The sequence below is a fragment of the Pongo pygmaeus genome, chromosome 11 (assembly GCF_028885625.2).
Source record: "Pongo pygmaeus isolate AG05252 chromosome 11, NHGRI_mPonPyg2-v2.0_pri, whole genome shotgun sequence".
Classification (NCBI taxonomy): Eukaryota; Metazoa; Chordata; class Mammalia; order Primates; family Hominidae; genus Pongo; species Pongo pygmaeus.
This window is the reverse complement of record NC_072384.2, coordinates 82,691,083-82,704,442: the sequence shown is the minus strand read 5'-3', so window position 1 is coordinate 82,704,442 and position 13,360 is coordinate 82,691,083. Positions and strand designations below refer to the sequence as shown.

Sequence of the window (13,360 nt, the reverse complement as noted above, 5' to 3'; positions counted from 1 at the left end):
TTCAGCTATATGACCCACAGGTTTTTCACAACGTCCCTGGAATGGGAAGTATCTCTTCCATGGCAGGTATAAGTAGGTGGGGAGAAAAAACCTGATGTTTTCTTTATTGACTATTTTGTTACCTCTCTCACCATCTATCCAGTGACTCACACTGGAAAACTTGGGCATCCTCTCTGATTCTTTCACTCCTCATATTCCATGTGCAGTAGCTATGTCTTATAGATGAGAGCTTACAAATTGGTGTGTCACATTTGGTCCAGAGGTATACATTGTTTGGCCCTATGCTACATTAAATTTTTTTTTAATTTGGGTCATTATTTTTAAAATGGGAAGAGTCATTTTTAAACAGTTCTTTTCATATAACTCTTTATATTTTGAAAACCCTGAACAACACCCTCATTGCTTGAAGGATATAGTATAAACTCCTTAGCATGACATTCAAAAGCTATTATTTGGATTAATGAAATAATTGACCGGCATTACCTCTCTTCCTGTCCCCCACTACCTATTTGTTTGCCTGATCCAAGACCCACATAGCCTCTGTTCTAGAGTTAGTTCCTTGGGAAGTTAGTGGACGTTATGTGGGGTGAAGGGAAGTGCCAGTGGTCAAATGGTTTGGCAAATAATCCATTACACAATACATTAAGCAGTGTTTCTTACTGTGAAGTATCTTAGAACTTTTAATGTGTCATTATTGCACACATTCAAGATGAGGTTGTAGGGTATAGTCTTTGAGAACTTGATTAATTTCTGGGTAACATACTTTGGAAAATATATGGCTATATCACAGTGAATCTTGTCTATTGTTATTTCTAGTGTGAATCTTTTTTTTTTTTTTTTTGAGACAGAGTCTTGCTCTGTTGCCTAGGCTCGAGTGCAGTGGCGAGATCTCGGCTCACTGCAGCCTCCACCTCCTGGGTTCAAGCGATTCTCCTGCCTCAGTCTCCCGAGTAGCTGGGACTACAAGCACGTGCCACCAGGCTTGGCTAATTTTTGTATGTTTAGTAGAGTTGGGGTTTCACCATGTTGCCCAGGCTGGTCTTGAACTCCTGAGCTCAAGTGATCCACCCGCCTCAGCCACCCAACCTAGTCTCATCTTGAATTACCATTTAATTGAATATCTACTGGTCATCTGGGTATCAGACACTGTGCTGAGTGCTACAGGTAGATGAAAAGATTAAGAGTAGTTCCTGCTCACATGGAATTTTTAATAAATTTGCGCCTTATATCATTTTGTTAACATGACTTTTAATTCATATTTGGCTTATATTAGGCCTATTTGTATGGTTTAGTAAAAGATGTTATGGTCAAAGTTTAAACAAGCTACACAGAAGGTAGAAAGTCAAAAATAAAACACTTCTCTCTATCCCTACTCCGCAACTAGTAACTCTAACCGTTACTGTAGTATATACATCTCTTTCCAGAAATTTCTTATGTATATACAAATATAGGTCTGTATATATATCTTTTTTAGTTTACATAAATGGAATTATATTTCTTAGTTTTCATGACAGCTCATTTAGATTCTCTGCTATTTGAGGTCTAGATCATTATTCTGTTTATATTTCTTCTTTTACTACACAGTGTAAGGCTTTGTATATGGCGTGCAATAAATGTTTGTTTTGGCTTTATAAAATGTGAAGGTATTGAACCATCATATTGACCCTTCCAATCCTACTTTGTTAACAGAGTTTTATTTTTTTTTAGAGATGGGGTCTTGCTCCTTTACCCAGACTGATGTGCAGTGGCATGATCACTGCAACCTCTGATTCCTGAACTCAAAGGATCCTCCCATCTTAGCCTCCCGAGTACTAGGACCACAGGCTCATGCCCCCACACTCGACTGATTTTTTTTTAATTTTTTGTAGAGACAGGGTCTTGCTATGTTGCCCAGGCTGTTTGTGAACTCCTGGGCTCAAGCAATCTTCCCAGCTCAGCCTCCTAAAATGCTAGGATTACAGATGTGAACCACCATGCTCAGCCTTGAAAATCTATTAATAATTTTTAGAATAATGCTCTCTAACCAATATGTAAGTGATCAAATCTGTTCAGCTTCAGCAAACTGGTCCTGCCAAAACTGCATGTGTTCTCAACAGGCATATTTTGTTTCTTAACTCAAGACCTTAACAATTTAAGAATTTAGCACTGCTGAGTTCCTGGGCCGCTTGAGGATTTAACTCCTGTTCGCTCTGATCAGCTTCTTTCTCACCTAGTCTTTCTTCCCTTCTTTCTGCCCCTACCTTTTCTGAAATAGGGTTTCAGAAGGTAGTAATATAATTTATATAAAGTTATATTATAAATATAATTTATAGTTAGCTACTTGTGAACCATCTAACCCATTTAAAAGAACACAATGTACTCCATTTGATGGAAACTATAGTTACTTAAAAGTTTAACCAGTTTAAATATCAGCTATCAATATCTTTCTCTCTTTAATCATTATTGTAATCAAATTACTGTTAATTGTGCCTTTTATCATAGGAATTTTATTACTTTAATATATTTAGATTCTTTTCCAAGGTTAAGAAAGAATCCAGTTCACACTTTTTTATTCTCTTCTCCTTCTGTTTCTTTGAATTTAGCTGTTGACAGTGTCTTGAAGAGGATGACAATAATTGGTGTAATTTTATCCTTCCGATCATTGGCACAAGAAGCACTTAGAGATGTAAGAAACCATTACAAGTATATACTCGGTATCCAAACAATCCCTTTTAATTTCTCAGAAATTTAAAGTTACATTTCAGATTCATACTTAGCAATGATATAATTAAAATTCCAGTTTTAGTAGTTACAGAAAATAACATACATAAAATTAGTTATTTAAGCTCATTTTTTGTTTTGGTACTGCTGCTTGCAGAGTATAACTTGTGTGGTTATTGCACTACTTTTTCAGTGCTCTTCATTATCAGTAGAGTATTTTCAATTTTGACTATACTGGCTTTAATATTGAATACTTTTGAATGCATTTAACTTTCATATGTCTTGAAATTTTTGAAAAATCACTGAAAGTAAATAAAGTAAAATAATTTTTATGGAAACTAAAATTAATCAATTGGTAATATTTTGTAAGTTTAGGGGTTGCCGTTGAAAAATAATTTGTATTCTTATTTGTTATCCTGCCTAGGTCTTATCCTACCACATTCCTTTTCTTGTAAGTTCAATTGAAGATTTTAAGGATCACATTCCAAGGGAAACTGATATGAAGGTAATAATATAATTTATAGTTGGGGTTTACAGTCTCTAAAGCGAAATATTTAAATTACATATGGAATAAAATGTAATAAATCCTAAACTACTATAAAGTTCCTATTTTAGAGTGGTTAGTTAGCATGCTTGCCTTTGTAATTGAATCTTTGAGAGCTCAGCACCAAAATACTACCTAGGCATTTTGAAAGTCAGTCTTCTTTGATCACCTATAGCAATGCAAAATTGACTAAAAATATATTTTTTTTTTCCTTAAATGGATAGCTGTTTATACATGGTGATAAAGAAAATTAAGAAAGATGAGGTGGCCAGGCATGGTGGCTCACGCCTGTAATCCCAGCACGTTGGGAGGCCGAGGCTGGCAGATCACGGGGTCAGGAGATCGAGACCATCCTGGCTAACACGGTGAAACCCCATCTCTACTTAAAAAAAAAAAAAAAAAAAAAAAATTAGCCAGGCATGGTGGCGGGCACCTGTAGTCCCAGCTACTTGGGAGGCTGAGACAGGAGAATGGCATGAACCTGGGAGGCGGAGCATGTAGCGAGCCAAGACCTTGCCACTGCACTCCAGCCTGGGCAACAGAGTGAGACTCCGTCTCAAAAAAAAAAGAAAAATGAAGCAATGAAATAATAGTCATTTTAAATACAATGAAATTCAATAAGTTTAAGATAGATGTTAAGTCATTTCTTATAAAAGGATGTAATTGTAGGCTGTAATTTTAAAAAGATTTTTAGTATTCTATTATATGTAATATATGTAAAACAGCAGGTTGGCAGCCTTCTGTGAGCTTACAGTTTTTGTTTTGAAAATCGATTGAGCCATGAAATCCAACTATTGATCTAATCCTAGTAATGATTGACCAGTGGTTATACATCTAGTAAGTGATATATCAGGGTTTACATTTGTGTTTTCTAAGCTGACACACTTCTTAGAGAGATTGTTTCTGTTTCACATATCTTGAAAAACACCGACTGACAAAAATAATGTCTAAACTCCTTTGTATGACACCAAGACTCTTCTAAAATTGGTGCCACTCAGGCTGGGCATGGTGGCTCAAGACTCTAATCCCAGCACTTTGGGAGGCCTAGGTGGGCAGATCACCTGAGCAAGGTGGGTGGATCACCTGAGGTCAGGAGTTCGAGACCAGCCCGACCAACATGAAGAAACCCCATCTCTACTAAAAATACAAAATTAGCCGGGCGTGACAGGACATGCCTGTAATCCCAGCTACTCGGGAGGCTGAGGCAGGAGAATCTCTTGAACCCAGAAGGTGCAGGTTGTGGTGAGCTGAGATTGCGCCATTGCACTCCAGCCTGGGCAACAGGAGCAAAACTCCCATCTCCAAAAAAAAAAAAAAAAATTGGTGCCACTCAAACTTTTTGAGGCTTATCTTCTACCACTTCTTTCTTCCTTCTCTCACTCTCTTTCTTACTCTGCCCCTCTTTTTATATGGTATTCTGTGAGCTAACTAGATCTTTCTGTTGCATTCTCACATCTATCTCTTTTACCTTCTAATTTATTCTACTTGAAAATACCAGCCTTTTCTCTTTCTGCCTTTTGAAATCCTGCCTGTATTTTAAGGCCTGATTCAATTGCCATTTTCTAAAAACCATTCCTAGATTCTCCAGTGATAAAGAACTTCTTTTTTCTTAGTGTTATCAGAGAACTTGTTTATCTCCTGTGGAGTTGAATATAATCTGCCTTGTATTATAATTATATTTTTCTACTTATATTTATACCAAATGGTATATATCTTGAAGACCCAGACTTTGTTTTTTTGGTGTTGTTGCTGTTGTTTCTCTTACAGTGTTTTGTACAGAATAAACATTTGAAATCAGTGATTGTCTTGTGATTCTATGATTGAAAACTATGTACAAATAGCTCAAAATGATTTCCTAAGTGGAAACACTGCAGAAAAAATAAAGTTAAGGAGACAAAAACTAATCAGTTCTTGAGAAGACACTGATGTGCAGAATTATAAGAATTCTAATTAATATTCTGGGCAATCATTCAGTTTTCACCTGATATAATCATGTTTGGTTTCCAGCAAACTTTCAATAGAACTTAACTTTAAAAAAAAAAAATGTTTTTAAACAGCTTTATTGAGTTATGACTCACCTATCAGAAAATTTACTCATTTAAAATGCAAGATTCAGTGGTTTTTAGTGTAGTGACAGAGTTGTTCACCCATCACTAAAGTCAATTTTAGAACATTTTCATTATCCCCAAAAAGAAGCCTTGTACCCATTAGCAGTCACTCCCCATTCCACCTCTTCTCCCCCATCCCCAGCCTGAGGCAACGACTAATCTACTTTCTGTTTAAATTAGCCTACGTTGGACACTTACATAAATCATCATGTGTAGTCTTCTGATACTGGCTTCTTTCACTTAGCATATTTTCAGGATTCATACATATTACAGCATATATCAGTACTTTTTTTTCAATGATTGTTGAATAATGTTTCATTGTATGGGTATACCACATTTTGTTTATTCACATCAATTGATGGACATCTGGGTTGTTTCCACTTCTTAGCTATTAGAAACACTGCTACTGTGAACATCCGTGTACAAGTTTTTGTGTGAACGTGTATTATTTCTCTTGAGTATATACCAGGAGAGAATTGCTGGGTCATATGAAAACTGTATGTTTAGCCTTTTGAGGAACTGCTAAACTGTTTTCAAATTGGGTGTGTCATTTTGCATTCCTACCAGCCTTGTATGAGGGTTTCACTTTTTCTGCATCTTCACTAATACTTGTAATTGTCTGTGTTCTTATTCATAGCCATCTAATGAGTGTGAAGTGGCATCTCATTGTTTATATTTGCATTTTCCTGATGGCAAATTATGTTGAACATGTTTTCATATGTTTACTGGTTATTTCTATATCTTCTTTGGAGAAATAACTATTCAAAGCCTTTGACATTTTAAATTGGGTTGTCTTTTTCTATTTGTGAATTCTTCATATATTTTGGATACAAGTCCATTAACAAATTCATGATTTGCAAATCTTTTCTCTAGTTCTATAGGTTGATGATGTCTTTTAGTTTCAAAGAAGTCCATTTTATCTGTTTTTGGGGGTTTGTTTGTGCTTTTGGTGTCAGTCTAAGAAACCATTGCCTAATGCAGTGTTATGATGATTTGTGCCTATGTTTTTTTCTAAGCGTTTTATAGTTTTAGCTCTTACATTTAGGTTTATGATTCATTTTGAGTTAATTTTTGTGTGTGAAGTAATAGATTACAAACATTTTAATCTAGAACTTAATCCCTGCCATGTTCCCAGTTTTTCTAAGCTATACTATTTTACTTCATATTTTATACTAAGGTTTTTTGTCACAATATCAGAGGTAACCAGTTATATAGACAGTTCTCTTCTGAGGTTATTGAGCAGTCAGAATGCCTTGAATATTTGAAATCTATATGTGATACAGAAAAATTACTTTCATTATTAGAAATTCCCTTATCAGATTTTTAAATGAATACTCCTTAAAAAACCTATCATAAGTAATTTGCTGTATTTATAGATATGATATGATTAGACATTGAACCACTATAATTTTTCATTAAACTACTATGGACATAAACACAGGTCTAGTAATATTGATTCACTTTGTTCATTTATTCATCTTTTCTGACTTGATATTTTATATTCATGCTTCCAAGCAAAGTGATAACTTTAGAATTATCCTGTTGGAATGTGCCACAGAAAGTATACAAGTTTTGTTTGGCCTAGCAGTAGGAAGTTAGAACCAGCAACACCTCACAGTATTCAACCTACATTGAATCAGTTGTTCAGTATACTTAGTTATGCTGTAGTTTCTGCTTCAGCCAAGTTTCCGAAATTCTCTGGTGTTCTTCTAGGCAGACTCTAATAAACAGTGAACTTTCTCAGAAATTTGTTAGACTATTTATTGCTCTGTAATTCTTTTGTTTTTATCAGGTTGCAATGAATGTGTATGAGTTATCATCAGCTGCTGGATTACCTTGTGAGATTGATCCTGCATTGGTCGTAGCTCTTTCTTCACAAAAATCAGGTAAAATGCATTAGTAAATATTTAATACTCTTAGTTAAAGTTACCAGGGCAGCATAGGTATAGGTATGATATTTAACCATATATTCAAATGCCTGCTTTGTGTTCAGCTTTTTAAATTTGTTATTGTTATTGCTGGTACTTGGACTATATCAGTGCATAAAACACAAAACATCCCCCTTCTGGAACTTAAGATTGGATGAGATTACTGGGCCATTTAGTGTATATAGATGCAGCAGTGAAGAGGATCCAGGTCTGAGCCTTGAGCCATTCTAAGATTTAAGAGCTCAGGGAGAAAAGGAAAAACCACCAAAAAAGAAATTTAGAGAAATTGAGAAGAAAAGACCAATGAAGTAGAAGAAAAACCAGGAAAGAGTAGCTTCCAGGAAGATAGAAAGGACATGATCAGCTATGTAGAGTTAATTGGTGGTACTAACAAGATGAGTGTCAGTGAGGTTTTATGGGCAAAAGGCTGATTAGTGAGTAAGGGAGATTAAGGGAGAATAGGAGGAAAAGGATTTGGAAATAACTATAAGACAACTCAAAGAGTTCTGTTGTATAGGGGAGCAAAGAAATAAAATCTCAGCAGCTGGAGGCAAGAGCAAAGACAAGAGAAGGATTTTTTAAGATGGGGGAGATTACAGCATTTGTATGCTAATGGCAGATGGTCCAGTAGATAGCAAAAAATTGAGATCTAGAAAAGGGTATTCTGTTTTTATTGGACTAGAGTTATTCACCATCAAGAGTTTGTACAGTGTTATATAAAACATTTAGAAATTTTTAAGACCAGCCCTTAGAAATGCAGTACTCAGAATCCTGTAGATATTTCTTGATTTGTCTACAAAGTAAATATAGCATTTCATCTATTTCTACTACTAAAATGCCCCTTCTGCCCCCTTGAGGCAGCAGCATGGTGTTTGAGTTCATCAGTTGTTTTTTTTTTTTCATTTAACAATGCAATTTTCATTTAACAGTGCAATTTCATTTAACAATGCAATTTTGTTTCCTCATTCATACAGTATGTTACATTTAGTCACACGGATAATTATAATTATTACTTGATTTGCTACAGCTGTATTTTTTGTAGTCAACCAAATCTTTAAAACATATTTCAGCTTTTTTCTTACATTCAATTCTTAATTATATCTAATGGTGATTAGTAGCCTAAATAACCCACAATTTGAGTGCATATCACAATAAATGTTTTAGAAAGGGTTATATCTTGAAAGCTTTAGAGCAATGCTACGTATTTTTATTCATGACTAGTTTCTTCTGTCTTCTGTCTTCTTTTATTCATGACTAGTTTCTTCTGTCTTCTAAAATAGAGAGGTTGAAAACCCATTCCACTTTCCACATTTATGTCTTTTAAATAGTAAATTTCAAATTATATTCATATCTCTTTCAAAAAGTAATTAAGATTTTTTTTGGTGATTTTTGCAGAATAATTTATGAGGTAAATTTTCTAAATTGTAAATAGAACTGTCTCATAAAGTAATAATTCCTCATTAGTTTTCAATTAGGAAATTGTAGGATTGCAGTTATCCTAACTGTATTTTTTGTTCTATAATCTTACAATTAAGAAAAATAAAATCTTACCTTACTGTTTTATCAGACGTCCTTGAAACATGCCTAAGTAGTTGATAATAGTCAATTGTAATATAAACTGTTTCTACTTTATATTTTTATAACAAAATTGTGACCAGTTCTATAGAATGCTAGTAAAATATTTTACTATTTCAAAAAAAAAGTAAACCATTTTTAAAATAAAAATCTGTTTAGTTTAGATTATCAAATCTTAACTAATCTTGAAGAAATACCTTGATTTTATTCTTAATTTTTGTCTCTTAGAAAACATTAGTCCAGAAGAAGAATATAAAATTGCCTGCCTTCTCATGGTGTTTGTGGCAGTTTCTTTGCCTACACTGGCCAGTAATGTGATGTCTCAGTACAGCCCTGCTATAGAAGGTAATAGTGGTTTAAAATTGTTTTGGCGATGGAAAAATAATGGGTTTTGGTATTTTATAATAAAATATGAGTTAAGTTCTGCCACTAACTGGCAGTGGAACATGGGGTAGTCTGTTTCCCTTTTCCTAAACTGCAGTTTCCTGATATATGAAATGTCTGTAAGTAAGCTCATGTGTGCCTGAATGTGTGTAGAGGTCGGTGAGGGAGTATCCAACTCATAGGATTATTTTAAGGATTGAATGATAAAATGTTGTAAAGCAGCTAAGCACTTCCTTTTTATTTCCGAGCTACTATAAAACTGATGTGTGATTTCTTTTAGATGTTTTCAGAAGTGTTTGCCTGTTTAACATATACACGATCGTTTGTTACTCTCCTGTTACACTAGTTTTAAAAACATCAGTATTCATGAAAGTCAAAGGAGAGCAAATCCGGTCATGTCCCCACTCTACTCTTAATTATGCCACTATTTATGCAGATTGTGAAGTCATTAAAGATTTGCCTTCTATGTATTATTTGCTATTTTGGGGTCTACACAACCCTATTTGCATTTTCTCAGGGCATTGCAACAACATACATTGCTTGGCCAAAGCCATCAACCAGATTGCTGCAGCTTTGTTTACAATTCACAAAGGAAGCATTGAAGACCGTCTTAAAGAATTTCTGGCGGTATGTATAATCAAATAACAAAACTCATGACATTTTATAAAGAAAACTAAAATTCACAACCACGAAATGTAAGAATAAATTCTCTTTATTTTTACATTTTATTTAGTGTCCTCTAATAGCATTTTGCTTTCAAATTATTTTCTCAGGTATATGAATTTCAGTCTCCTTTTATTTTTATTTGTTTATTTATTTTCTTTTTTGGAGGGAGAAACAGGTGAAGGTGGGGCATTAAAATCGAGGAGCAGTCTGTTATTTCCCTTAGACTCGAAAGTCTCTTTCCCAACTTTAGAGTTCTGCAATATGACCTTTTTTCCCCAAGCTGATGTTTGGACTGCCCTAGAAATTTTCCTAGGCTTGAAAGAGAAAAAAACAAAGGAAAATTGAGGCCAAGAGAGAGGCTGTTCCCTCTAAAAAGACATATTTTACTTTTTTCCATTTCTTTGGAGAAAGACCATTAATGGTGATAAATTCATCATTAAAAATACTACTCACTACCAAAAGAGAGGAGTGCTAAATGTAGCCTCATGAAACATGGTTTTTAGTTTCTCTATCAATGTAGTTCTTTCTTTTCTTTATTAATATAACCTTTTCCATATTTTATTTAAACGAAAGATATACCATGGCATACTGAACTCTAGAACATTTACTTTTTCAGTTATAAATCCTGTCAGCTTTTTTAAAAAAATATTTTTAAATTACAAATGCAAATATAGTACTAACTTGGGGAGAAAATAACTTCTATTTCAAGGAAAACACTATTAAAATTTTTAACTGTTTCTTTCCATTTGCAAATAATTCCTTCACTCAGGGTTTAATGTCTTAATCTTACAGTGTTTCTGTGAAGTCAAATCCAGTGTGAAACTGTCTTCTTCCTTGGGAACTAAGAAATACAGTCAGTATAGATAGTGGGATGGGATAAGAGAAAATAATTTGAATCATTTTATAAAGCAGACTTGTTCTGAAAAAATCAGTTTTAAAGACCAGTAAGAATATTTGATTACATTTATTATGTTAGTGTCTCTTTGTGCCTTAATTACTCTCTACATTACTGCTTGAATGTAGGGTATCTAAGCTCATCTTATTATTTAATTGCTCATTATTTTATGTTTAGCACTGAATGATTGAAATGTGTTGGAAGTTGAAGCATACCTAAAATAAGTAACCGATGAACCTTTTATTTAACAAACTCACTTTATGTGTATGTATACTTTTAAGCTTGCATCCTCCAGTCTACTGAAAATTGGCCAGGAGACAGATAAAACTACAACAAGAAATAGAGAATCAGTTTATTTACTGCTAGATATGGTAAGTCTCATTTTAATTTTTACTAACAATAAAAAAGTTCCAGGCATTCCTGAGAATCTTTTCTTGGCATCTTAGTCATTTTTTTGATCCCTTTTGTTCACTTCACGTAAGCCACACCTTTCTAAAATTTGCAGAGAAGACTGACATCACTCATATTTTATCATTTCGGTAATATCAGAAGATAACAAAATCAAAAGTTAGCATTAACTATGGGTATTCTTTTATGAACAGTTTTTCAACCTGTTGGAAAACACTTAGGCCTAGTGTTTTTCTAGTGTATTGGTGTCAGCTTTCTTCCAGTTTTCTGAGTTTTCTACATTCTAACTCTATTCTGCCCATTTCTCGTAATTGTCTATAATTCTCTGTGCCTAGTCACTTCCCTCTCTGCAGTGTCTGTGAACCAGCTCTTGCTTGTTTCTACCACGTGGCTCTTTCCCCACTTAGAGTTATTTTCCTTACCTGCAGAAGTTGGATTTATCCTAATGACTTAGCACATCCCACAGCTCAGATCTTTTTCCAGATAGTCTTTCTTGATTACTTTGGCCTACATTAATCTTTCTTCTGTTTTGAATTCTTATAGAATTTACAGCTTTCCATTTAATTATAGTTGGTCTTACGTTTGGTTTTGCTTCCTAGCTTAGTCTTGGATTGCCAGGTAGAGTTGATGGTACAAAAAAAAAAAAAATTTTGTATTGTCTTTTATTTCTAGTATATCAGTGAGGAAAATGAAAGTGCTCAATATATTCCTGTTGATTAAATAAATTTAATTGAAAAGTAGCACTTTTTAAACATTTTGATATACATTCACTGTGGCACATTTACATTTTAGATTAAGTAAAAGGAAAATAATTTGTGTCTATTGCTAATAATAACAATATAGAAATTATGCCTTACTGGTTGTCAATAAATATTCCCATTATAAATAACTTATAATTTTTGTTTATAAACAAGTTATAAATAACTTGTTTTGATGCATTTTTTGAATTTTACAGATTGTACAAGAATCCCCGTTCCTTACAATGGATCTTTTGGAATCTTGTTTTCCTTATGTCTTGCTGAGAAATGCATACCATGCTGTCTACAAACAAAGTGTTACATCTTCTGCATAAAATTACCTACTTACTCAAGACAAGCACGCATTTTTGTTGCCTTGGTTTTACCTGTAGACTGTGGAACTATTTTACCTTAAGACCTGAAAAAGTTTTGTGGATTATAAATTTCTTTCATACGGTTGTATTTTCTGATCATTGGTTTCTTAATATGGTTGTACTACAGTATACTTGGTTGATTTAGGTTGCACATTCACTGAATTCACTGAGATTATTCCTATAATTTTGAAGTATCATTTATTTGAAAAACATACATTATCAACATGTTTTTGGTATTTGATAATGAAAGAAATCTTTGCTTGTTTATTTCTGAAAAAGAATTGTATTTAGTGATTATTTTAGATAGTGATATTATAGCATTCATCTGTGTGTAAATTATTTCATATAGGGAAGAGTTCTGATCTGTACCTATGGTTCTTATTGAAAACAAAATTGGATGTGCATTTCTGTGATGTTATGAATCCATTTCTACTTTATTTTGAAACATTTGCCAAACTAAATACTGTAACACTGTATAACATTTTAAAACGATGAAGAACTGCTTAGTATTAGAAGCAGATCATTTCCCAAAATTCTAAAAACAGCAGCATATGTTGTTGCTTGTATAAAGCCTAGCGATAATTTTTAGACTAACTTCCATGGTGCCCTGTTGGCATTAGCACTACCATTGTACCCTGCTGTATAATAAACAATCTTAGACATTTATCAACTGTTGATACAAATGTTAGTCCCTAACCACTTTTTATATGTTTTAAATTTTTGAAATTCAAGTGTACCTGCCATAACATAAAATAAACACTAGACTGTATCACACTTTGATTTCTTTAAGATCCTTGAATATTCGTTCAATAATAAAAAAGTTTTTGTTTAAACTTAGTTTGAAATATAAAAAATAACGGTTTAGGAATGTCTAAGTACAGCATTCGATACCAGGTCACCTATTATATGATTTGTTTAAATGTTTTGAAAAACATTTTATTGAAAAAAATACCAAAATTAGAAAATAAAGTTATACAATACTTCTTATAAATTAAGAACTTAAAGAAAACTTGTATGCTGTCAACTTGCTCATTTTATCTG

At 33.5% G+C, this 13,360-nt stretch overlaps 1 protein-coding gene across 2 annotated transcripts in view; it reads left to right on the top strand.

The window, feature by feature from the left end:
• Positions 1 to 13,093, top strand: part of NCKAP1 (NCK associated protein 1) — a 113,275-nt gene extending 100,182 nt beyond the window's left edge. For both annotated transcript variants that reach the window (XM_054478986.2, XM_054478984.2), the window contains 7 exons: positions 2,583 to 2,665; positions 3,125 to 3,205; positions 7,145 to 7,238; positions 9,084 to 9,200; positions 9,757 to 9,866; positions 11,082 to 11,171; positions 12,164 to 13,093. In XM_054478986.2, the coding sequence (XP_054334961.1) occupies positions 2,583 to 2,665; positions 3,125 to 3,205; positions 7,145 to 7,238; positions 9,084 to 9,200; positions 9,757 to 9,866; positions 11,082 to 11,171; positions 12,164 to 12,280 (692 nt within the window). In that variant the 3' untranslated portion in view covers positions 12,281 to 13,093. The remainder of the gene's footprint in view (positions 1 to 2,582; positions 2,666 to 3,124; positions 3,206 to 7,144; positions 7,239 to 9,083; positions 9,201 to 9,756; positions 9,867 to 11,081; positions 11,172 to 12,163) is intronic.
• Positions 13,094 to 13,360: the final 267 nt, after the last annotated feature.